The sequence below is a fragment of the Pinus tabuliformis genome, chromosome 2_2 (genome assembly GCF_031772625.1).
Source record: "Pinus tabuliformis cultivar Carrire ecotype Pingquan chromosome 2_2, CPIR1, whole genome shotgun sequence".
Lineage (NCBI taxonomy): Eukaryota > Viridiplantae > Streptophyta > Pinopsida > Pinales > Pinaceae > Pinus > Pinus tabuliformis.
In genome coordinates, this window is record NC_142300.1 from 263,007,875 (window position 1) to 263,033,916 (window position 26,042).

General features: G+C 39.8%; 1 protein-coding gene across 1 annotated transcript in view; it reads right to left on the reverse strand.

The window, feature by feature from the left end:
- Positions 1–13,648: 13,648 nt before the first annotated feature.
- LOC149192308 (alpha amino-terminal protein methyltransferase) overlaps positions 13,649–26,042 on the reverse strand; it is a 58,439-nt gene continuing 46,045 nt past the window's right edge. The window contains exons 3-9 of the mRNA XM_089404537.1: positions 16,510–16,645; positions 16,279–16,337; positions 15,157–15,276; positions 14,911–15,012; positions 14,720–14,774; positions 14,529–14,626; positions 13,649–14,380 (exon numbers count right to left, since the gene is read on the reverse strand). Of these exons, the coding sequence (XP_089260663.1) occupies positions 14,255–14,380; positions 14,529–14,626; positions 14,720–14,774; positions 14,911–15,012; positions 15,157–15,276; positions 16,279–16,337; positions 16,510–16,645 (696 nt within the window). The 3' untranslated portion in view covers positions 13,649–14,254. The remainder of the gene's footprint in view (positions 14,381–14,528; positions 14,627–14,719; positions 14,775–14,910; positions 15,013–15,156; positions 15,277–16,278; positions 16,338–16,509; positions 16,646–26,042) is intronic.

The following is a 26,042-nucleotide window of genomic DNA, read 5'->3' on the forward strand; positions in this document are numbered from 1 at the left end:
TGTTCCATTACCCCTCGATGACTGCAATCATAAAGAAACTTGCAATAGATATGCACGATAGATTCTCGTGGTGTCCATGTCCAGTTCATACCAGGGAACCGTTGTTGTGCACAAATTGCATCCAGTAAATATGTATACATATATAACCTTTCTTACTCACCATCAGGAGGACTCTGAGCCTATGCTACATGGGCCCTCAACTGTCGAGCCAAAAGATCTGACCAGTTAAACGGCTTCCCTTCATTCACAACCTGGTTCAATAAGACTGCCCACCCTTCAAGAAAGGTCTTTGTGCTTTGTTGGCCATGGATCCTGCAAGCTAAGATAACCAAGAACTAATAGGCCTTCCTGAGGGACTTTGCCTTGTATAAATGGGTGGGTGTCTATCGAAACTTTGATGGCTCTTTCACCGAGCCTTTGACAATGTCCCTTGTGTTCACAAATTTGTTGGTGGCATAGAAGAATGAGTCCATGAGCTTCACTGGCTCGAGAACGTGATACATGTGTTGATAATCTTTTGCCTGGAAGGTGGCAAGCTTTTGTCCATTGGCACTCCTCAATGTCATGGTCTTCTCATCAATGTGCAAGACTATCCATCTGATGGATTTTGCACATGGGAAGGTTGGATATCTACATGGAACCTTGTGTAGTCCTGATTTCCAGATACTGAGATACACCTGTCAGTCCTCTAGATCTACCTCAAGGCTCTTTGCTGAAATTGCTTCATTAACTTGCTTCCATGTTAGTGTTTACCCATTTTCTATAAACAACTGAGTCTCTGCATACACTAGCAAGTCTACTGATGTTTTCTCAACTACTTCCCCAATACTTCTTTTAGTGGTCTCTTTTGAAGCAACTATCTTTGGTGTTGTGGTAACAATGACTATTGGAGAGAAGTGCTTCACAAGTGTGGTACATGTGGGACAAAAAGGACACTCATGGCAAGCAAACATTAACTTCAGAAAATCTACCTTCAAAGCATGATTAAGCAGCAAACTAGGCAACTGGAGAGAAGGATTACGCAAATTTTATCAACAATTGCGCAGTCCCAGCAGCCAAGGATGAATCTTGAGGCTTGGGACTATGCAATGCGCAGTCCCATTCTAGGCAAAGATTGGGAGACTCCGCTTTGTGGCCAAGGTGACAAGCTAAGCCCTGGAACCATGCAGTTTGCAGTTGGAGCCAGCCTGTATTGTGCACTGTGCAGTTCCATAGGCCAAGCTTGTGGCTTGAGCCTTAGGATTGCGCAGTGCCCAGCTGGGCAAGGCAAGATCTAACCAGAGCAATTGCAAATATGCCCGGTGGAAGTGTGAAAAACGAGCAGAAGTGAGTAATGATGTGAGTTTGAGTGAAAAACTAAGTAAGTATGAGTAAATCCATGTAGATCAAGTGTAGCAACTAATCAAACATAAGGAAAATCAAGTTTGTGAGGAGTCGCCGCAATGGGGACCATCGGTGCAAAACATGAAAACTGATGCGACACTTGCTAAAGGCAAATGAAAACTTAAAACAACACTTCTATAATTTGAAATGCTAGCAACTATGAATAGAAATAAGTAAAACAACACTCGCACAAGTGAAATGAAAAAAAGCAACAGAAAAAATGGCAAAAGAGGACAAAAGCGAAACTCACCCAGAAAAGAAACAACAAGTGCACCGAAGGTTCCTTGATCTCCTCGGGAATGCTAGAACTCCAGATCAAATGTGTAAATGATCTCTAGAGGAATCGATTAAATAGATTTGAGTGAATTAGGGTTTATGACATGCATGTCTAATATCAAGGAAAAAGCGACACTTGGTGGAATTTTCTAAAAATAGTGAAAGTGACTCCTTCGGGATACTAAAAAATAGATCCCTATTTTTTAGGGATGTTTTTTTGTTTTTTACCTTTTTGTTTTTTTTCTTTTTTCAAGGAAACTTGTCATGCACTCTGTTGGGAAAGACTACATAATTCTAGGGAACTGGACAACTTTTCAGCTTAGTGCACTGCGCAGTTTCTGAGCTTAGTGAGGGATTGTGTTGTTTCTGAGCTTAGTGTTTGGTTTCCTTCCATGACTGTGCAATTTATGAACTCAAGGTTGACTCTCAGTCAGAACTGCGCAATTCCCATCATCAAGGCTACTTTCCCTTAAGGATTCTGCAATTTCTGGAAGCAAGCCCATAACTGTTGTGAAACCAAGTCGGGAGATCAGCTTGTGAGTTAGAAAGTTTAGTTAGGTGTGGAAAAAAGCTAACAAAAGCACAAAATGAAAAAGATAAGTCTCAATCGAAGTATGAATACCTTAATCATTGAAATATTAGCTCCTATGGATAGGAAGGAAGGCTCCAAAATTGAAGCATAGGAAAAAATTTAAAGGGTGGTTGTAGTCGCTACAACACTAGCGACACATTGGTAGAACTCCAGCTCTCTATATGGATCTTGTTTCATGCAAACAATTCTAACTCTTCTAGAAGTATTATTCATTTCATTGATTTTCATGGATTCTTCACTTAACTTGAGTTAAAGATATAGTCCTTACCACTCTCTTCATCATCAGCACACATACCAAGCCAAGTCAAACTGATTTGTTTCGATTGAGGATGAGGAGTATATAAATGCACAAGTAAAAGAAAATTTCAAAGTGTTATTTTTCATATCTAATATTGCCCCACTGCCAGCAGGCCTGGACGGTACTCGAGCAGAGTCACTTCAGGAACACAAACATTTCTCAGCTTCCTGCAAGCCTAGACAATACCCCGACGGAGTTACTTGCTTCACCTCTCTGCACAGGAAGCCTTTCTATTCTTTCACCCTTTTATTTCATTTTTCATTTTTTTCAAAGAACTGTACATAGGCACTTATTTATTTCATGGGAGCAGAAGAGGGATCCCAACTTATTGAGAGCATAAGAGTTTTTCCCTTTAGAGAAGGATGTTTATATACACATCTGACATACTTGTTAAGGTTTTCCTCCCCTCCTTACTCTACTTGACTTAGTTGACAAGGATTAACCAAAAATAGAAGACCAATTAGAGTAGGTGGTACTAGTTAAAAGTGCAAGCATTGTGATTTCACTTGTGACTTTCTCCGAAAGGAACGTATTTTCCATCAGAGTATCATCAACTAAAAGAAATGAAAGATTCACATAAAGAGAGGGAATAAACAGATAACCAAGCATTGATAGCAGTACAACTTCCTCTTGGACTTCACCTTGCTTGTCTAAGAAGCCAAACACAGTCTCATGTAGAAGTTATCATATCACTGAAAAGAAAACAAACAAAAGGAAAAAAGTGGAGCGGAAAGTAACAGAAATAAAATCAAAGAAACAAACAATAAAATCAAACAACTACTCTTACTCATAACCTAACATTGAATATGCCACACTCACGTGAAGTGATACTTCCAATGCAACCATCGGCGCATTGGTTGGCCTATGTACGCAAGGGAATACATGTCAAGAAAGACATACAAACATAACAACAAACAAAAAATATAAGACACTACAAACCAAGACGTTCGAAGTTTGAAAGAACACGCAAAAAAGAAAGAAAGAAACGTGCATGGGATAAATTATGCAGGTGCATGATGGTGTGTAGACAAACTGTGACCTGAAGACATGCAAGCACAAAATTTCGAACTGCGAAAATGGACGAACATAAAGAAAGAAGAAAATTTTTGCTTTGCAACCGTGCTCGCCATGTAAGACTCCTCCAATGACTGAGCAATAGGATTGTGTGACACAAGTGGAGGATGTGAAAATTATAAAACGGATTGATTTTCATTGTGTATGGCAGAGTGATGAGAAGCCTGGAAAGGTTCAACACATTTCAGATTGGAAGTGGAACTGACCTCAACACTACGAGAACCTAACATAACCGTCAGCTCAAGCTGAAGTGCTTCCGCAGCTTGGGGGGGTTCCAATTCACCAGAAGATGGATCATCGAATATCATTGGCTTAGAAAGATTGACAGTGGATAAATAAGAATCGTGATCAAATGAATCAATGAAAAGATCACGACAACCACGATCAAAAGGTTCAAGATTACAAACAGAGGCATCCTCATGATCTAACGAATTGTAAAGAGGGGATGATGGAGAATGAGAAATTTCACCCTCTATATTTCTAGAAATATGAGATGAGAGATTAGGAGGATCAAGAACAAAATATTTGTCCTCTCCGCATTCAGATGAAAAATTGGCATTCCACGTGTTCTGAGAATGATTGAAAGTAGTAACATCAACAGAAACTAAATTTTCACAAGATTCAACAGGAATGACAGAATTGTGGAAAATGTCAGGATAATGTGGAAGAGGTACGGGAGGAAGGAAGTCATCGTTCATTGCAGATTCTTATTCAGATTTAGACTCCCACACATACTCATTGAAAATGAGATCGCAGGTTGGTTGTTCAACACCAACTCCATCCAAAACTTGATGCTCATGAACATCAAAAAAGAGATTCAAAACAAGTGAACAAAACATATCACAATCTGGAGAATCAAAGGGACCAAAGGATGGAGGACGAGGAGATAACACTTCATCACAACCATCGGACTCAGTCCAAACCTGCACTGAAATTCTTAGAATGTGAGGTGGAAAAAGATGGTGGTAAATCAACAAATGAAATCTCAACTTCTCCCACCTCAACCTGCGGAACTTGAGTTGTTTTATGAAAAGGGGACGGAGGGTCACTTAGAACATCAACCTCATCCGTCGTAGATTTAGAAGCTCTAATATCGAGGTACGTTGGGAGAGGATAGAAAATCAAGCTCGTGTGGATTTTCTGAAATGTGAACAAGATATAGGAATATATCTACCAAGAAATACCAATCAACGTCATTTTCTGGAAATTCAAAGCATTAATGAATAAAACAATCGTCAAAATCCTAAACATATTTAACAAGTTCCTTTCACAAATTTAAAATTTTCTTACTCAGAGTTTTACGATCATAGAAATCAAAACCACGACACAACTCTATGAAAAGTTGTTCGAAAGAGTGTATGGAGTCATTAGGCAATGTGTTACACCATTCTCATATGTGCCCTTCAAACATAATAATGAACAACCTGCAACCAACATCCTCACAGTGGATGTTGTGCTTTGTGCAGAAATCAAGAAAATGGGTGGTGTGCTCAAGTAAGTTTGTTTCACCCTCTCCATTGAATTTCAAATTTGACAAGTCATCGATAATTCTCTCCGACACTGTCATAGTTGTGTGTCTAGAAAAACATGTTGAGGTTATGATTTGGGGAGAAGTCATTAAATGAATTCAGAAATTCAAAGCAGACTTCAAGGGCTCCGCTTGTCAATTGGCCCTCCTTCCAACGCCAAAAATGTTAACAGTGTTGGACTCACCAACATTCAGGGTACCTCCCCGATATGAAGTCCCAATTAGACCTCACACCGTTTGGAGTCGGAGTCCCAACAGTGGGTGGTAATGTTATGCCTTGACTGCGAAAACGCGCAGAGTGAAGTACAGTAACGTTGGGTGACAGCAAGTGTGTGACCATATGAAAATTTAAGTGCGATGCATGAAGGTTCCAACATACAAAAGAAAAAGAAGTGTGCCCCTTGGAAGCCTGTAATAATGTGCAGCTTGAAAGGAACACACGAACTTAATTATATCACAAGCTAAGATGCAGAATAGCCCACAAGTTAAAGTGTTGAATTAACACAACAACACACATTCAACAAGATTCATACAAATGAAAACGAAATATTTCATAAGCATAAGTGTAAGTTAAATAACATGCATTGCAAATACAACAAGAATAGTCCTACTATATTACAAGATATGCATGAAAGTGTGTCGGCTCTGATTTTATTATTATAAGTGAAAGTTACATTCATACATACACCATTGACGAACCACTAACCCAATAGTGGAACATTAAATTCAAGAACAAATACTCCTCCAAAGAAGTATATTCGCTCTACGCTATGGAGAAGTCAAGGCTCTTCATGATACTAACAAGCTCCTTCTAAGACTAAGCCTAGCCAAAAGCTTGGCTCCCAAAATCCCCTTACATGTTTATGAGGTGTTATTTATAACAAAAGGGGGTGACTCTTCACCTCCCCTTTGTGACCTTTGGACTACCCTCATGACTCTTCAACTTCTTTACAAAATGACTCATTACATTACATCATGACTCTTCATATTCCAATATTGAGACTTGGAATTTCACTTACAACATAATTACAAATGATGTTACATTTTACACTTGTACCCATATAAGACAAAATAGGGTCGAGACAACTTGACAGCCTAACAAGACACAACACTTTGATGCTTGAGTTTAGGAGAACTCTAGCTCAACAACCTCCACTTGCTACTTTTGGTCACATATTGGTGTCGAGCTAGGTACTAGGTGATGATGTCCCCAAATTGCGTGATGGTGTCTGGCTGGAAGCGGACTCTAGCTTCCAAGGAATTCAGGTACAATGTCTTGGAACCAGTTTCAAGTTCGTTCTAAAACATGAGCAACATTGTTCTAATTTGGACAGGACCACCGATGTAATTTTGCATGTTCTGTCTGTTCAGCTCCAAATCTTCCTTGGTAGTGATATGTCTCAGCTACTCCAAGTACTCTTTAATCTCCTGTTGGACTTGGTTCCTGGGTTTGGCTTTGGTGAGTGAACCGACTGATGGGATCTTGTGTGCTTTCACCAAGACATCCAAACTATTAAACAATCGTACATATGAGGCTTGAATGCTACCAATAAATTAAGCGAGTTGCTTGTTGTTATGAATCAACATTCGAACTCTCGCTTTCTCCAGAACTGCCTGTGGCTTCATTTTCTTCACTAAGTCAAGCGGTGACCCTTTGTGTCGCATTGATGGAAACTTTTATATTCTTGAGAGTTTTAACAAAATATTTGCTCTTTTGTTGTAGGCGATGCAAACAGAAAACTTATTTATGTATGGTCACAAACCCCTCATAGAGATTTTGCATGGTTTCTCCAAGTGTTGATACTTCAGCAAGTATCACTGCTCTCATCTCCTCCAAGTAAACCTATGCGGAAAAGGCACTCTGTGCTACTGCGTGGATTTGTTCTGCCTCTTGCCTAGCAGCCTGCAAGTTCTGTGCCAATTGCTCATTCTCGGCCATCAAATACCAAATGTTTGATCTTGTTGCTCTTGCAAATGCCAAGTTGGCTTCGGCAATGGCATTTGGATGCTTCATAGTGTCCGCCACTATCACCCTTTCTCTAACGAATGCAGGTGATGCGTGATCATCCGGAAAATTCTTTCTTCATGCTTGTGCAATCCTCTTTTAGAACTTGTCGAATGGCAGATTGTACACATCCATTATTGGATCATCATCAAGAGGAACAACATCCCCTTCCTCTCCCTGGGCTTGCTCTGTCGCTGGAGGTGGTGGAGACTGGATCGTGACCCGTGGTGCGCTCAAAATTAGATCAACATCCAACATGCAGCTTTTGTTCCATCTCCATGTCTGTTACTTCAATCAAGTGCTCAATTTGTTGAGAAAGTTTTCGGCCCTGCATTTGTTCACCTTCCTCCTCAGTTGTTGGTTGGTTTTGTTCCTTCTCTTCAACCTGTATTGGCTTTGTTTCTTCTGTCATTGCACCTTGCCTTTGTCCTTCCTCTTGCTTCTGCTTCTCTTCTTGCTCTCTCCTCCCCAACTCATGTTCTTCCTTTAGTTTTTGTTCTGCCTCTTGCAGCTTCAGGTTTGCTTCCTACTACCTCTGCTTTTCTCTCTTCCACCACTCCTCTTTGTATCCTCTGCTTCCTATTTTCTTCTGCTGCTAAAGTTGCTTTAATGATAATAGGATATGCTTGCATCTTGCAAATTTGTTCTCCCTTTGGACAGTCAGCAATCTTCCTCGTTCCCTTGTCCTGCATTGGATTATCGCCTTATGTTGTTGTTTCTTCCAGAATTGATGTCATCTGTGGAGTAACCTGTGAAGTCCCTACTAAACTGACCGACTCATGGAGTCTGGAGGCATTCCAGTGGTTCCTCCATGGATCCTCCTCTAACCAATGAAATGCCCGGCTGATCCACTGAAAGTAAATTCTCGCACAATGGTCTCTACAAATACCACGGGGATCATATGGGTTAAAGTCTCATGTACCGAATGAAAACTTCACTATCTCCTTTCCCTCGGTATCCATAATTTTTAAGTTCTTTATCTCGTATAGTCCAATTTGCAAAGGAAGAGTGGGCCATAGAGCTTTCTTATTCCCATGCAAAGTTGTTGACAACCATGTGGCAAGATGATATGACACTTCTTGCATGACAAGTTTTTCGGTGGCATACCTTGGTAAAACATGCGGAGGCTTCTCTCCGCCGAACACTCTAAGGAAGGTGCCACCTGGTGACGCATACCAATCTGCGATGCCTGTTATCACCTCCATTGCTCCCTGCAACATGCAAGGTGGATCCCCTTCAAAATTAAGCTTGTAAAGTAGGATGATGAAGTGGTTAGTTAGTTGCTTCATTACCCCTCGATGGCTGCAATCCGAAAGCAACTTGAAATACATATGCACATCAAATTCTCGTGGTGTTCACAATAGATTTTCATGGTGTTCATGTCCAGATCATACCAGAGAACTGCTCTTGTGCACAGATTGCATCCAGTAAATATGCAGGCATATAGAACCTTGGTTGCTCACCATCGGTAGGACTCTGAGCCTGTGCTACATGGGCCCTCAACTATCGAGCCAACAAATCTGACCAGTTGAACAGCTTCCCTTTGTTCACTACTTGGTTCAATAAGACTACCCACCCTTCAGGAAATGTCTCCATGCTCTGCTGACCATGGATCCTACAAGCTAAGATAACCAAGAGCTGGTAGGCCTTCTTGAGGGACTTTGTCTTGTATAAATGGGTGGATGTCTGTTGAAACTCTGATGGCTCTTTCACCCAGCCTTTAACAATTCCACTTGTGTTCACATAGTTGTTGGTGGCATAGAAGAATGAGTCCATGAGCTTCACTAGCTCGGGAAAGTGATACATGCGTTGATAATATTCTACCTGAAAGGTGGCAAGCTTTTGTCCGTTGGCACCGCTCAATGTCATGGTCTTCTCATCAATGTGTTAGATTATCCAGCTGATGACATTTGCACATGGGAAGGTTGGATATCTGCATGCAACCTTACGTAGACCTAACTGCCAGATACTGAGATACACCTGTCGGTCATCTAGATCTGCCTCAAAGCTCTTTGCTGAAAGAGCTTCATTAACTTATTGCCATATTAGTGTTGACCCATTTTCTATAAACAACTGAGTGTCTACATACACTGGCAAGTCTATTGATGTTTGCTCAATTGCTTCCCCAATATTGCTTTCAGTGGTCTCTTTTGAAGCAACTCCCTTTGGTGCCATGGTAACAATGACTGCTAGAGAGAAGTGCTTCACAAGTGTGGTACCTATGGGACAAAAAAGACACTCATGGCAAGCAAACATTAGCTTCAGCAAATCTGCCTTCGAAGCATGATTAAGCAGCAAACTGGGCAATTAGAGAGAAGAATTGTGCAATTTTGATCAACAAGGGAGACTGACTGACTGTGGGAATTACACACTGTGCAAGCCTAGTAGTCAAGGATGAAGCTTGAGGCTTGGGACTACGTAATGCGCAGTCCCAGCCTAGGCAAACACTGGGAGAGATTGTGCATTGCGCAGTCCCAGTGGCCAAGGTGACAGGTTGAGCCCTGGAACTGCGCAGTGCGTAGTTGGAGCCAACATGTACAACACACTGTGCAGTTCCATAGGCCAAGCATGTGGCTTGAGCCTTAGGATTGCATAGTGCCCAACTGGGCAAGGCAAGATCTGGCCAAAGCAAGTGTATATTTTCCCGGTGTAAGTGTGAAAAACGTGGAGAAGTGAGTATTGATGTGAGGTTGAGCACAAAACTAACTAAGTATGAGTAAATCCATGTAGATCAAGTGCAACAACTAATCAAACAAAAGGAAAATCAAGTATGTGAGGAGAGTCGCCACAATGGCGACCATCGGTGCAAAGACAAGAAAACCAATGCGAGACTTGTGAAAAACAAATGAAAACTTAAACAACACTTCTACAAGTTAAAACAAGTTGAAACGCCAGCGACTATGAAGAGAAATAAGCAAAATAGCACTCACACAAGTGAAATGACAAAAAGCGGCAAAATACGACAAAAGCGAAACTCACTCAAAAAAGCGATGACAACCACACCGAAGGTTCCTTGATCTCCTCGGGAATGCTAGAGATCCAAGATCGAATGTGAAAATGAGCTCTAGAGGCGTCGATTAAATAGATTTTAGCGAATTAGGGTTTATGACATGCATGCCTAAAATCAAGGAAAAAGCGACACTTGGCAGAAGTTTCTAAAAATAGCGAAAGTGTCTCTTTCGAGATACTAAAAAATAGATCTCTATTTTTTAGGGATGCTTTTTGCTTCTTCTTTTTTTCTTTTTTCAAGGAAACTTGCCATGCACTCTGCCAGGAAAGACCACAATTCTAGGTAACTTGGCAACTTTTTGGCTCAGTTCACTGCACAATTTCTGAGCTTAGTGAGGGATTGCGCAGTTTCTAAGCTTATTGTTGGGTTGCCTTCCATGACTGCGCAATTTCTGAGCTCAAGGCTAACTGTTAGTCAAAACTATGCAATTCTCATCATCAAGGTTGCTTGCCCTCAAGGATTGCGCAGTTTCTAGAGGCAAGCCCACCACTGTTGTGAAACCAAGTCGGGAGATCAACTTGTGAGTTAGAAATATCAGTTAGGTGTGGAAACAAGCCAATACAAGCACAAATGAAAAAGATAACTCTCAATCGTAGCATGAATACCTGAATCAGTATAAGGTTAGCTCTTGTGGATAGGAAGGAAGGCTCCAAAATCGAAGCACAGACGAAATTTTGGAGGGTGGTTGTAGGTGCTACAACACCTTCCACTATAGGCGAAATTTTGGAGGGTGGTTGTAGCTGCTACAACACCTTCCACTATAGTTTTTATTGTGAACATAAAGGGGGTCCATTGTCTAAGCAAGGTTAATGATAGGAGATATGATTGATCAAAGAAAGTATCATTCATATTTCACCTATTTGTATAAATTATGGCAAAACGTGTATCTTAAAAGCCTTACTTTTTCCTTTACTAATTTTTGGTCCATTTTTAAAAAACAGTTGGGAAATTTATATTCTCAAAATATTATTGTTTCATAAGTCACATTGTCATTGCATTGGTGGTAATGTTATATTATCACGTTTTGAAAAGAGGACTTCACCTTATTTATTTAAAGATATGTTTAACCACACCTTGAACAATTAATTAACACACAATGACACATTACACAATTCTTAAGCACAATATTATTTTCCTTTTTGTGTTTCTAGTCTAGGTTAATATAGCAAACAAAAGCAACTCATTGTCCCATTCAAAAATTAAAGAATAAATACAATATATAAGTGTTGCAAATTAATTATGGTTCACTTCCAAGAGAAATGGATGAGATCTAAAAAGCCACAAAATGGAAATTATGTGATAAGATAGTAGGAGCTTAAATAAATTTAGTTAAATTTAATAAAAAAAATGTACATAACATCGCTAAACCAATGCAACCTTACATCATTTAGACATATTTGGCCCTCAAAAATATAAATAACTTTTTAAGAAAAATTAATATTGAAACATTTATTGTTCTTGTGAGCAATTTACCTTAATCTCAATGTGAAATATAGTAAATTTTAACCCCTAAATTTGAGGATATGTACCTCATTTGATGATATATATATAGTAATTCAAGTTCAATTATCTCTAAATGTTTGAAGGGTAACTTAAAATTATTTTTTCATAATTGTAAACTATACCTCTTTGGGCACATGAATATTACTAGTATAGAAGTGCATTTTAACTATAGATAAAATGCAAAACATCATTACCGTGGATATTAACTAACATAGTGTTTCCCCACATTAAGGCACATACAACATTAAGACGCATATTAAAGTTTTATCCTTTGTATACTTTTAACTCGTTGGTGGTAGTGGTCATCAAAACCAAGTTTATTTATCATTCAAATATTGTGCTTATGAATACAAATTTATCCCACCAAAATGTGAAACTTGTGTAATTATGCTGATGCAAGCAATATGTAACCATGCTAATGCTAACCATAAGAGACCTATTTTACTTGCACCGATTACCCAAATTGTTCAAATAATATAGCATCCAATGAGAATATGTTAACTATTTCTAAGAACTTTGGCCATATGACATGAATAACAATGAATATTTTGTCTCAATCAATGCTAATATGATGTGGAACGAGCAATTTGTAATAGAAAAATCCAAAAAGGGTTTGGGATGGTGAGATTGATAAAAGTGGTAATGATATATGTGGTCCAATGGTTGCATGTGGTAGTTTGGTCTTTACAAATTTCAGGTCTATTCCCGATAAAAGTGGTAATGATATATGTGGTCCAATGGTTGTGTGTGGTAGTTTGGTCCCCACAAGTCCCGGGTCCATTCCCGATGAGGACTATGCACTGACTCTTCCTTGATTCCTACAAATAACAAGAAGAGTACATAAGAGTGAAAAAAAATGTATTTGCATGTTTCCAATATCTAAATTTTGATTCAAAGAGACTCAAGGACCAAGAATTATAAACCTTTCAACAAGAACAAAGATGACCTCTTTGACACCCTTGTCCACTTCTTTGTTCTAGCTCAAGTGGTTGGAAATATGCTTTGTTCTCCCCTCCACCCAGGTTCAATTCCTACAAAGGGACATACCGGTCCATTGTGATAAAGCTAGAAGGGTAGGAACCCCCACTATGAAAGATGTCATTGTTAAGTCATAAGTTCCATGTTAGGCACTAGCTTGCACATTGCTAGCACTAGCCTAGGGGTTATCGAGGCAGCGGCCAGCTTCGAACCTAGGTTGTGCCCAGGTAATACCAACGAGTTACAAATTCCACTTTATCTTATTAAAAAAGAGAGAGAAAATAGCTCAAGGGAAACTACCCAAGCACTTTCCCTCATTCAAGGATGGTACCTATGGTAATCCCTAGACTTTTCAGGGCAAAAGGCCAGATCAACAACTTATAAATATAGCATATATACATCATGAACAATCAACTCACTAAGAACAAACATGTTTCAAAGTAAAATTATACCCAGGTGGGGAGGATAACAACTTCTTCACAACAACTCAAGCTACACCCAATTCACCCCCCTTTCACTTATCATTTTGAACCACTAAAAAGGTCACTGCTTCGACGCATTTCCAGTGAATTGGCTTCGATATTGTTAAAACAAATGGGTGTGCATGCAATGAAAAATGATTTGAATATCCAAAGCTAAGAGCTAGCACTAGCTGAAATAATTTTGAAGCTTAATAACAAAACTAAAGCAGAATACGCAGTTGATGGTCTAGGATTAATCAACCCAGCCGGAGGAATTTCTTTAAACAACTTAAGATTAAGAGAAAAAGAGAGACGCAGTTGATAGTCTAGGATTAATCAACCCAGCCGGAGGAATTTCTTTAAACAACTTAAGATTAAGAGAAAAAGAGAGAGAGAGACAGTACGCTACAGAGTAGATTATACGGAATTGGGGCTACAAGAAAAAATTCATAAAATTTATAATAAAAGATTCATTGTTAATAACTGAAAGTAACATATCAAATCATTCCGCATTAGAATATCAATTTTAACATGCGCTGATATATCAACCCAATGTACTACATTTTTCAAAATTTATGGAGAAAAGCCGAAGTCCTTGAAGCTTTCCCCATAATTATCTTGAATACAAGAATGTGCAAGCCCAGTGGAGTTATTGCTCCCTTGGCAATTTACATTGACATACACTGCAATTTGAACTCATCTTCTGATGGGAGAGGGATCGACGATGGTGTAATCACACCATAAATTTAAAAAAACAAATGAAATAAGAAAATAAGATTATCTTTGAGCTGAAACCCACATGGTTAGCACTTGCCTCTTCTCAAATGGGCATTTGCCTTTTATCGTTCATCTTCTGCCTACGAATGACCTACGTCACCAGGACAATATCCTTGCTACACATGCACGTAGTGCAGAGCTCCCAAGCCACGGAAAGAATGTGGGCGGCTGATAAGTGCAAAGTGCAGAGTCACATTTGAACCCTGAGTCCAACTTAAAATAAAAAAATTAAATAAAATCAAATATGAACCCTTCCCAGTTTACCGCAAATTAATAGCATTGCTCTTAATGAGCACAGAGGACCTTTCCCAAGAAGTCCTGCTAACGTGGACCATGAATGACTCAATTTTCTCAAAAACCCTACATGATTTAAGATTTCTTAGTTCGTCTCTTTGATCTTCCTCCATGGGAAACATCTTGCACGATTGCAGGTGGCTCTGTTGTCAAGGCATACATTTTGACTGGAAACAAATCCTGGGGAAAGCCTTTCTGTGCCTGCAAAAGGACATCAAGTCAAACAAAGCGGTACCCCAAGCTCTGGTGGCTTTGCCAAAATTACTTTGCAGTGCAAGAAAAATTATAGGATACAATCACCTTTGTCTGAATGTGAGGTTGCTAGAAATAAATATGAACATTTGTGTACCTTTGTTTTGTATATATATAATCCCGCCTGTTTGAAAAGCTCCCGGAAGTAAGAATCAGATCTAGTGACACTGTGATCTTCTTTATCTAATACAAACCCTGCAGGCATGATCTTCATATCAGATCTCCATAACATCCAAGGTTTTAAAATGTATGGAAAATATGTCTCAAGAGTTCTTGTAAAATACTTACCATCCCTTGCAACATTCTCCTTTAAGAAAAAGAAACCCTCAGGTTTAAGACCTACCTGGAGATGCACCTTACATGTCAGACTTCAAACAAAGTGTCCATACTAAACACTACTACTGGCTAGAGTCTGCCCTCTTCAATAAAGGTACTAAAAATAATCTATATGATATTATTTGAAATGAGATGCCCAATACCTTGGCTCGATTGAAAAATGCAACAAAATCAGCATCTGTAAGATGACCAATACACCATTGAATCCATATAACATCATATCTGCCTTCCTCTGGGGTGAATTCCTAACAGGAAATGTAGCATGTCAGGTTTTCGATACTGTAGCTTCCACACAAGCTTCAAAGGCTTTCAGTTCAATTATTTTCACTTCTGCAATTTAAATGCGAAGAAAAAAAAATGCACAGCTATGTACTGAAATAATAATGTACCTGCAGAGGAATACAGTAAAAATTCACAGCATGATTTGCCACTGATTTGGACTGACTGCCAACCTTCAGCTTTTCACGGGCACTTTCCAGAAAATGTGAAACAGGTTCTAACAGATCCACCTAGAGCACAAAAATGGTATGGGCATTATCATCCCCCAGTTTCAAAATTGTAATATACAATAAAAGGCAAGAAATGTGAGAAAGAGATATGTAAAGACATAAACAAGGTAGGAAGTTGGAAGTAAACTATTTTTCTGTGATTTGCTCTCTTTGCATGAAGCCTACCCAGAGGCTGTAACCAAAGGAGAAACATAACTTCACAATATGGAACATCAAATAAAAAGAAGTATGCAAAAACAACAGTAAGATGTCTCCTTAAAGACAGAGGCCAGCTATAACTTGCAAGTTGCAACAATAATCAAACAGTTCAAACCTAAACTTGAAACAACTTGCAACAATATTCAGTCAATTGAAAATTGAACTTGAAACACAACTTGCAACATTAAACAGGAAGAACAAATGAAATTATACACCCTAATGTTACCATGAACATACAAGCATCAGAGGACCAGGAGAATTGAGGGCAGTGTCGGAACAAGCAAGCAAATGCCCTCATTTGTGTCTTTTGAAGCAAAAGAAAAATAACTTAAATTTGAGGAAAATGTAATTTCAAGATAAATAAAGCATGCAGCAGCAATTTTCATAAGTTCCGGGCTCAGCTAAAAAAGCTCACAACACTGCTGATCAGAATATGTCTAAAAAAAACTCCAAACCCAAATCCCCCAAATCCAAACCGTTTACAGGCCTCTGAAAAAACTTCAATACATATAGAGAACTTAAAAGCCTACCAACGTCCGTTAGACTCACTCAGCAATGACTTTCAAACATCCTATTAAAAAAAACACAAAAAATACAACCCAATTCAAAAACTTCAGGTCAAGCCTAGTGTACATTAAAAATTATAATTAATAACCATGTAAATCCTCCAGTAAATTCAAAGTACAACACTTGTCTGTTTCAATATTTTGCAAATTATAAGGACTAACCATTTTCACAGGATGTGAAGAATGACTTCGTGGGATTTACCGCTTAATGAAAATTACTACAAGCCATAATGCTTACCTCATGAAAATGCTTTAGAAGTAAGTTCTTTGTGACCCTCCCAACGCCAGCTCCACAATCTGTCAAAAAGATTAAACAGAATGTATTTTGAATACCAGAGGAAAGAGATGCCGGGAACACCAAAACAACTTGTTTTGCCCACTTCTATTGTATTTAACATGTCTAGCGGTGAGAATCCATAACTAAATCACATTTAGGGCAACCTTTGAGGAATCAAGAAATAAATCATACCTAAAGCAACCAAATGCCGATTCTGTGTTAAGCGTTCCCCAAGAATGTCAACAAGGAATTCATTGCTGTCTTTCACGTCTCGGCCATTGACATGCCCATAACCACCCAACACGCCATCCACTGATGCCTCTACTTTCTGCAATCCCTCACCATCCACATATGCAAAGATTTTGAACTAGATAAGCGTGTGTCAAGATGTTAAGAACCCTTTTTCCCAAACACATGTATCCTACTATCTACAGTATTTATATAGGGATTCTTCGTTTCTTCTTTTCTTTGAAAAATACGTCTGAGTTTCCATTATTGAAGCAATAATGTATGAAAAATATTTCTACAAACAAAAGCTGTGCGCCCTCAGGAGGTGACGTGAAGGCAACATCAGGGGTGCATCAAAGACTCATCAAAACTGGACCTTCACAAACCTATTGTTAGTGCTACGTATAAAATCAGCCCACAGCCATAAGACTACTAATGCCATAAAATCCAAATCTTAAGGCTCATAAGACTACTAATGCCATAAAATCCAAAACTTAAGGCTCCGGAAGGTGAACTGAAACAATAAATGACCATGAACAAGGAGTAACCAAGGCAATAGATCTGCCAGCTCAAGCACCATCCAGGGATTCTTTCGCTGATAACTGCTGGAAAGTATGAAATTTCCTGCTGTTCAGATAATGAACGAAATGTAATTAACAAAGAACCAAAGAAGCCACATCTCCAAGCCATCTCTTTTCAATGGAATCCAAGAAAAGCTTTGAGAAGAATTATATCCTCTATCTCACATAATAATGTAATAACCCAGACTTGGTCTCTAAATTGTAAAATTGTAAATATATGGTACATATGATACTTGTCTTGGTGAGCCAATTATGTTGCGGCTTAAGTGCCTATAATACGTGCCTATGTGTAAATATGTTTTGAGACCACAGTGTCTGTGTGGTTTTAGGCCAAACAGCCTATGTGCTAATCACTCATATTAATAAAAATAACACCACAGTTGTAGACCAAGGGATGAAAAGGGTATGGGGAGATAGGAATCCGCTGGAGGGAAAAGTGGGCGGTTAGAAGGCTTAGCAAAGGGGGCTAAGCTCAAAAAATATTATTTTATTCCTAGCCCAAGTTATAAACCCATGAAATATATTTCTAAGGGAAGAATATATGATAAACCCAAAAAGGTAGAGGGGGTAATATTAGAATTTAGAACACATTAAAATATAATCCCCTAAACCATATGAATGTTTTATTCTAAAGTTTAAATATTGGGAAAGGAGGGCTGCATGTGTTCCATGTGACAAAGGGCACCATGCATATAAAACCATCATTCTACCATTTAGTGTGACTATTCTGCTTGCTCTGAGGAGAGCTAGAGAATAACCTTGCTATTGTTACCCTGAGGATCCTAGGTGGATCTAGGTGTTGAGTGCACTTTTCCTTGGGTTGCCTTGGAAGGTTTGAGCCATGGAGGGAGAAATGTAGGGATAGGTATTCCTGTGTGGGGTCTAGAGGGTACTTGGAGACCCTTGAGGACAGCTTGAGCTCATGGAACCATAGGGCCTTGAGACTTCCGAATCGGCCTATGCTAGAGCCCTGGAAGGGAAAGGCACAACTTGAGAGATGCAGAGACAAAGAAGGGGGTGCATTGTGTAGGATGACAGGGAAGGAGGGGCTGTAGGTTGGAGCATTGCTTGAAATTGGTACCTTGGCCCTAACAATGTTTGGTAATGAATGTAGATCATCGTTGTCTTTAGGTGAGCCTTTGCCCAGTAGAGTCATAGCCGCAGCCCTGGGGTGACCCATTGCTACAGAGCTAGAGCAGTGGAATCTAGGGCTGAGAAGAGCATCTAAGGCCTGCAGCCAGATAGTGCTTCTTATTAGATAGGTATTCTTATTATGTGTTCAACTGCTTTTTGCTGCATTCATTCTTGCATATGTATGCTGCATATGGTTTATGTGTGTTTTCTGCATGCTAAAGTACTGTTACAATCATGTACATGCTACATTGCATGGTAGTGCATATTAGACAGTTATGCCACGGTTTAATTAAGGTGCCAAGGGTACCTAATGGCAGAGTTAAACCCAGTAGGATGATCAAGATGCTCAATGCAGAGTTGTTATCAGAGGAAAATTAAGTGATACACTGTAGCTGGGTAATTTACATATGGTGTCAAAGGATTCTTATCTGTCAGGTTAATGAAGTGTTAAATTATGGTATCAAAGGCAGAGTTCCATGGTAATGCCCCTCAACTGGGTGGCTGGGGGCTGTTATCAAGTGGTATCAGAACACCGGTTTCAACACTGGACCTGCATGGGCCAAAGACAGTGCAGAAGTGAAATTTGCAAGGAAAGCATGCAAACTATTTGACAAAATCTCAACACTAAATGAGTAATCTTGGACTATGATGTTTGGTGAGTAGTGCTGTTGTGGGGTATGTGAGTTAAATATTGAACGTCAAAACAGATCTGAAATACTACTGGACCAGTAGTCCTACTTTGATGGGAAACAAAACAAAACAAAATCTTACACACTGCAAGCTATCAGAGTTCCTAGCTTCTTTATGTGGAAAAATAAAAGCTATTAATTTGCATAAATGACACATAAGAAGTTGCATGTACACAATTAAGATGATTTCAGAACTGACTTAAATGTTTTATGGCATGGACTCTGGAGTGTTAAATTATGAAACTAGGGTTAATTCCACTTTGGACAGCTCATTTGATGAAGATAATTGTTGCATTAAATTCCTCTCTTCGAGAGGACTAAAATCAAACTAAAGATCACCCATTTTGGACAAGCAGAAGCTGGAATTTAATTTATTCTAACTCATGTAAAATTGTTAAAGTCGGCCTCACATTTATGTAGGCTGAAGATGCCCATTCGACTTGTCTTTTCACCCACTCGGATTGCTATAAATACAAGAGACATCACATCTCATTTCGAGCATCAATCAACACAACATATCTTCTCTCTCTCCTCTTATTATTGGTTCGTACAGCTCAGAATTGGAAGGACTACTCTCACACGTGCGAAGGACAGAAGACACCTTTGACTGGGCCGAATTGCAGGGTTGTTTCAGGGCATTGACCTGTGTTGACTTGGTCACATTTGACATGCTTTGACTGTGTTTTCTTTGGGACTGTTTCTGTTTCAAGAGGCCGCATTGGAGGGCACAGAATCCAAGGAGATCTGGGCACTTTGACCACAGACTTATCTCAGACATTTGACTACAGACTTCCCCTCTGCGTTGACCGAGTTTGACTGTTCAGATTGGCACTGTTTTGACAGATTTTTTATCTGCTAAGGAGGCCGAATTGAAAGCCCTTTGACCAAGCTGCTGGAGGACAGTTTTGACCCTTGACCATTGACTGGTTAGGGTTGACTCTAATGCTGTTGACCAAATCAGATTACAGAACGTTCAGATTTGACCATTGCTAGTTACATCTCTTTACTTTTGTCTCTGCTTTGGATAATAGTTTGATATTGAATATTGACATTGGATGTTAGCTAAGTCAAAGTTTGACTTTGACTCTTGGATGATGTACTCTTTCTGCTCAACATTTGAAAACAATCTAATAAGAAGAAGATTTGCAAGGGTTTTCCCCACAGTGGGTTTTCGCCTGGTCTTTGACCAAATTTGTATCTCTTATCTTTTGGCTGTCTTTCTATGTGCATTTGTTTATTTGTTCTATCTACTATTGCTCTACTGTCATTGGAAAATTGAAGAAGTGAAATTGAGAAATTGAATGTTATTAAATATTGTTGAAGTAATAGTTGCAGCATAGAACAAGTGATGAAAAATTAACATGGTATCAGAGCTGAGGTGAAGACAAGCCCAAGAGACATAGAGCAAGAGCATCCATCTCTCAAGAAGTTGATTGAAAAGGGAAAAAATGTTGGTAAAAATGTCTTCCTCTTTCTTCAAGGAGCATGAAAAGCTGGGTGATTCAATCAATTCGCTGGATGGAAATTCAGGTTGGAGATCATGGCTGACAACAATGATGTGTTGGACTTCATTCAAGGAAGAGTACCTGAGCCTCCAGAAAATGCTTCCACTGTTGTCAAAAACAAGCATAAGAAAGGTGAGTTAAAGGCAAAGCAAATTATAGTTGATGGTTTACAAGATAATCTACTTGCTTATGTTGGAAATTTGAGAAGGTCCAAGGACATGTATGACAAGATTGCTGGCATGTATGAAGTCAACAATTTGAATGAAATCATCTCTTTGAAAGATCAACTCAAAGACACGAAGATGAACAAAGGAGAATTTGTGCAATCATACATAATGAGGATATCTCGTATTAGATATCAATTGCTAAGAGTTGGGGAAATCACACTTGACAGAGAATTGGTGATTGTAACTCTTAGAGGCCTCGCTTCCATTTGGGAAACTTTCATTACTACTATAAGAAACAACAACAGCATCCCGACATTCAATGAGCTTGTTGGAAAACTCACACAAGAAGAATCAAGGATGATATCTAGAGGAAGAATTCAAGGATCAAACGAAGGAGAGCCCTCTGCCTATGTTGCTCAAGGAAAGAAGAAGAATGCAAAGAAAGGGAAGGGAAAGCCATCTAAATCAAGAAATCCTCCTCAATCCAATCAAGATTCCAAGGAATCAAGAAGACGAAATAGAGATGTTGAGTGCTACAATTGTCATCGAAAGGGTCACTATGCTCGAGATTGTCCCGAAAAGAGAGATGCTCCAAGAAGGAACTCTTCAAGGTCCTATAACAATAATTGTGGCTTCAACAACAATAGGTCATATGAAAGAAGAGATGATAGAAGAAGGAATGAAAGAAGAAGAGGCTCCCCCGATGATTGTGATGATAGCTATTGTCCTCCAAAAAGGCCAAGAAACTCCAGGTATGAAGGCAATGTTACTAAACAATTTGAATATATTCTTATTTCTGCATTAGCTAGTTCATCTCCTCCAGACTCTTGGGATAGTTGGCTGGTTGATAGCAAGGCTTCTCATCACTTTTCTAAATAATCTGGTAGAGAGGGAGACAAATCTGAACATTATCCTTGGTGACAATACCATTCATCCCATAAAGGGCTTTGATTCTGTCAAATTTCACTTGAATTTTGGGGAATCTGTTTTGCTTCATGATGTATTATATGTGTCGGGATTGAAGAAGAATTTGGTTTCAATATCTGCCTTGGAGGATAAAGGAATGAGGGTTGCATTTATTAAAGGAAAAGTACTTACTTGGCCTGTTGAATCCTACATGAGAAATGCCTTCACATTGGGAACTAGGTTTGAAGGACTCTATAGAGTCACTAGAAGACCCCTTCTAGCCATGGTCCATAATACAAATCTTCAAAGCGAGTTGTGGCACCGAAGGCTAGCCCATCTACACTATGATGCACTTCCTAAGTTGAAGAAGCTAGTCTCTAGGGTCCCCAATGTTCAAGCTCAACATGATGGAGTATGCCCTAGGTGTGCAAGTGGAAAGAAGACAAGGGGACCATTCCCCTCTAGCGAAAACAAGACGGAAGAAATCCTTCATCTCGTTCATTTTGATATATGTGGTCCAACACCCGTGCATTCACTTGGGGGTCATCTTTATTACATCACCTTCATTGACGATTTCTCAAGGAAGACATGGATCTACTATTTGAAGCACAAGGATGAGGCATTCGAAATATTCAAGGAATTCAAGGCTTTGGTGGAAAATCATACAGGGAAGAAAATAAAGATCTTTAGGTCTGACAACGGCAGGGAATACATCTCAAATGAATTCATAGACTTTTGCAAGAAGGAAGGAATCAAGAAGGAGACCATTGTGCCTTACACTCCCGAACAAAATGGAGTGGTTGAGAGAAAGAACAGGTCCATTGTGGAAGTTGCCCGAGCCATGCTCCATGATCAAAAGCTGCCAAAGTTCCTCTGGGTTGAAGCAACAAACACAGTGGTATATGTTCAAAATAGGTTGCCTCATCAAGCTTTGGACAACAAGACTCCCAAGGAAGTATTCACAGGTGTCAAGCCCAATATTGGTCATCTCCGAATTTTTGGCTGCCCTATGTACTTCCATGTGCTGAAGGACAAAAGAAACAAGCTAGAAGCTACAAGAAGGAAAGGTACGTTTGTTGGATATAGTGAAGATTCTAAAGCATTTAGAATATATATTTTTGGTCAAAGGAAGGTTGAAGTTAGCAGGGATGTGACATTCGATGAAGATGTTGCCCTTAGAAAAGCAAGGGACCTCCCTCCACCTACTCCTCCTGAAGACAATAGTGATGAGATGGATATCCTAGAAGGTCCTTTTGTGCTTGAATCTGAGAAGGAGATCGTTGATGATCCCATGGAGCCTATGGACCCTTTGGATCCTCCTCCATGCGATCCCCCTACAAGGAAAAGACCATTGTGGCTCAAGGACACATTACAAGATGCTGAGAAACATGTTGCTGCTCAGGGAACTTTCAGGGAAAGCAAGAAGCCATGCAGGTACCAAGCCTATGTTGTAGCCATGAGCAAGATAATTCAAGCCAAACCTAGTACCTTTGAAGAAGCTGTGAAGGAACAAGTCTGGAAGGATGCAATGATCGACGAATATGAGTCCATTATGAAAAATGGTGTATGGGATATTGTGCCGAGACCAAAGGGAAAATCTTGTAACCTCCAAATGGCTCTACAAGATCAAGCATGGGGCTGACGGAAGCATCAAAAAATACAAGGCAAGGTTTGTAGCCCACGGTTTCACTCAAAAAGAGGGAGAAGATTACGACGATATATTTGCTCTTGTGGCCCAATACACAACCATTCGTTCAATAGTAGCCCTTGCTGCAAGTCAAGGATGGACTCTCCACCAAATGGATGTGAAGACCACCTTCTTACATGGTTTGCTTCAAGAAGTGTACGTTGAACAACCTCCAAGATTTGAAGTTCATGACAGGAAGACCCATGTATGCCAATTGAAGAAATCTCTCTATGGATTGAAGCAAGCCCCCCGTGCTTGGTATGCTCGTATCGATAGTTACTTGATAAAGTTGGGATTCACAAGGAGCAATGTTGATCCAAACTTGTACTTCAAAACGATCCAAGGTATGCCTCTCATTTTGGTATTATATGTTGATGACTTATTCATGACAGGTTCAAACCCTTTCATCATTCTAGAATGTAAGAGGAAATTGGCTTCCGAATTTGAGATGAAAGACCTTGGTCTGATGCACTATTTCCTGGGATTAGAAGTATGGCAAAAGTCGGGCGAGATTTTCCTTTCACAAGGAAAATATGTTGTGAAACTCCTAGAGAGATTTGGCATGGTTGAATGCAAGTCCTTGCCTACTCCTATGGAAATGAATTTCAAGAAGTTGTGTGGAGAAGTTGTTGGACTAGACCTAGCAAACCCTTCTGAGTATAGACAATTGGTTGGTGCTTTGATGTTTCTTGTGAATACTCACTCCGACATATGCTTCGCAGTTAACACTTTGAGTCATTTTATGACCGAGCCTCACCATGTACATTGGGTCGTTGCCAAGCATGTTCTAAAATATCTACATGGGACTATTAACCTTGGACTAAGATATGTTGTTGGAGATGTTAGACTACATGGATATACAGATGCAGATTAGGTTGGTAATGTTGTCGACAAGAAGAGTACTTCCGGATGTTGTTTTAGTCTAGGATCTGCCATGATATCATGGATGAGCAGGAAGAATAAATCTGTAGCCCTTAGCACTATTGAGGCCGAGTATATTGCAAATAGCCTTGCGATTTGCGAAGCAATTTCGTTGAGGAAGCTCTTTGGAGAGCTATTTGAGTAGGTTTTGGACACGACAGTCATCTATTGCGACAACAAAAGTGGGATCTGTTTGTCCGAGAATCATGTGTTTCACGACAAGTCCAAGCATATCGAGATCAGATATCATTACATCTGTGACATGATGCAGAGAAGAGTTATGAGACTCCATCACATTTCAACAGATGAGCAAATAGCCGACATCCTCACCAAGTCTTTGCCGAAAGGGAAGTTCTTGGTGTTCAGAGAGCAACTTGGACTAGTTGAGATGACCCTTTCGAATAAGGGTCCAAATTGATCAAGAACACTAAGCAGTGCTCTCCCCTTTGGTTGAGCTCCCAAGGTGTGGAATGGAGCTATAGGGTTGCTGGGGATGAGATACCTTTGACCGATAGGATGTTGACACTTAAGATCTCCCCTAGTGAGAGTATGCCCCAGTTAGCGTCCTACACACTCTGCGGGATAACCTCTCCCATCTAGCCAATGGGTTGAGGGACTTGGGATAGAGTGTGATCCCTACCCCTTGCAATAGGTGGATCTCGCCCAAGTTGGTGGATTCATGTGTTCTACCATTTGACTCTTTAAGGTTAAGATGGATGATCAGGGACAACAGGGTAGAGTGTGATCCTCGTGTTGATCTCACCTATTGTCAGGGACTTTGGGATAAAGTGTGATCCCTACGCTTGGGGTAGGTTGGTCTCGCCCATTGTCTTTGGATCCGGGTGTTAGCTATGGCTCCCCGATGATGATGATGATTTTGGGTGGTAGCATAATCTCCCCGATGGTGATGATGATGATTTCAAGTGGTAGCAGAATCTCCCCGATGTTTATAGAGGTAGGGTAGTAGCTGGAGCTCCCCTTCAGCATCTCTTCTTCTTTAGATTCGAGAATGTTCAACATGAGATGAGCTGAGATAGTACATCATGACAAAAGTATATGATGATCGATGGACAAATATTGACAAGTGGAATTCTCCCTAGTTGAGAGGGAGTGTTAAATTATGCAACTAGGGTTAAATTCCACTTTGGACAGCGCGTTTGATGAATATAATTGTTGCATTAAATTCCTCACTTCGAGAGGACCAAAATCAACCTAAACATCACCCATTTTGGACCAGCAAAAGTCGGAATTTTAATTTATTCTCACTCATGTAAAATTGTTAAGGTCGACCTCACATTTATGTAGGCTCAAGATGCCCATTCGACTTGTCTTTTCACTCACTCGGATTGGCATAAATACAAGAGACATCACACCTCATTTGGAGCATCAATCAACACAACATATCTTCTCTCTCTCCTCTTATTATTGGTTTGTACAACTAAGAATTGGAAGGAATCCTCTCACATGTGCGAAGGTCAAATGACACCTTTGACTGGGCCGAATTGCAAGGTTGTTTCATGGCATTGACATGCGTTGACTTGGGCACATTTGACATGCTTTGACTGTGTTTTCTTTGGGGTTGCTTCTGTTTCAAAAGGACGCATTGGAGGGCACAGAACCTGAGGAGATCTGGGCACTTTGACCACAGACTTATCTCAGACATTTGACCATAGATTTCACCTCTGCGTTGACCGAGTTTGACTATTCAGATTGGCATTGTCTTGACAGCTTTTTGATCTACTAAGGAGGCCGAATTGAAAGCCCTTTGACCGAGCTGCTGGAGGACAATTTTGACCCTTGACCATTGACTGATTATGGTTGACTAATGTTGTTAACCGAATCAGATTACAGAAGGTTAAGCTTTAACCATTGCTAGTTACATCTCTTTACTTTGTCTCTGCTTTGGA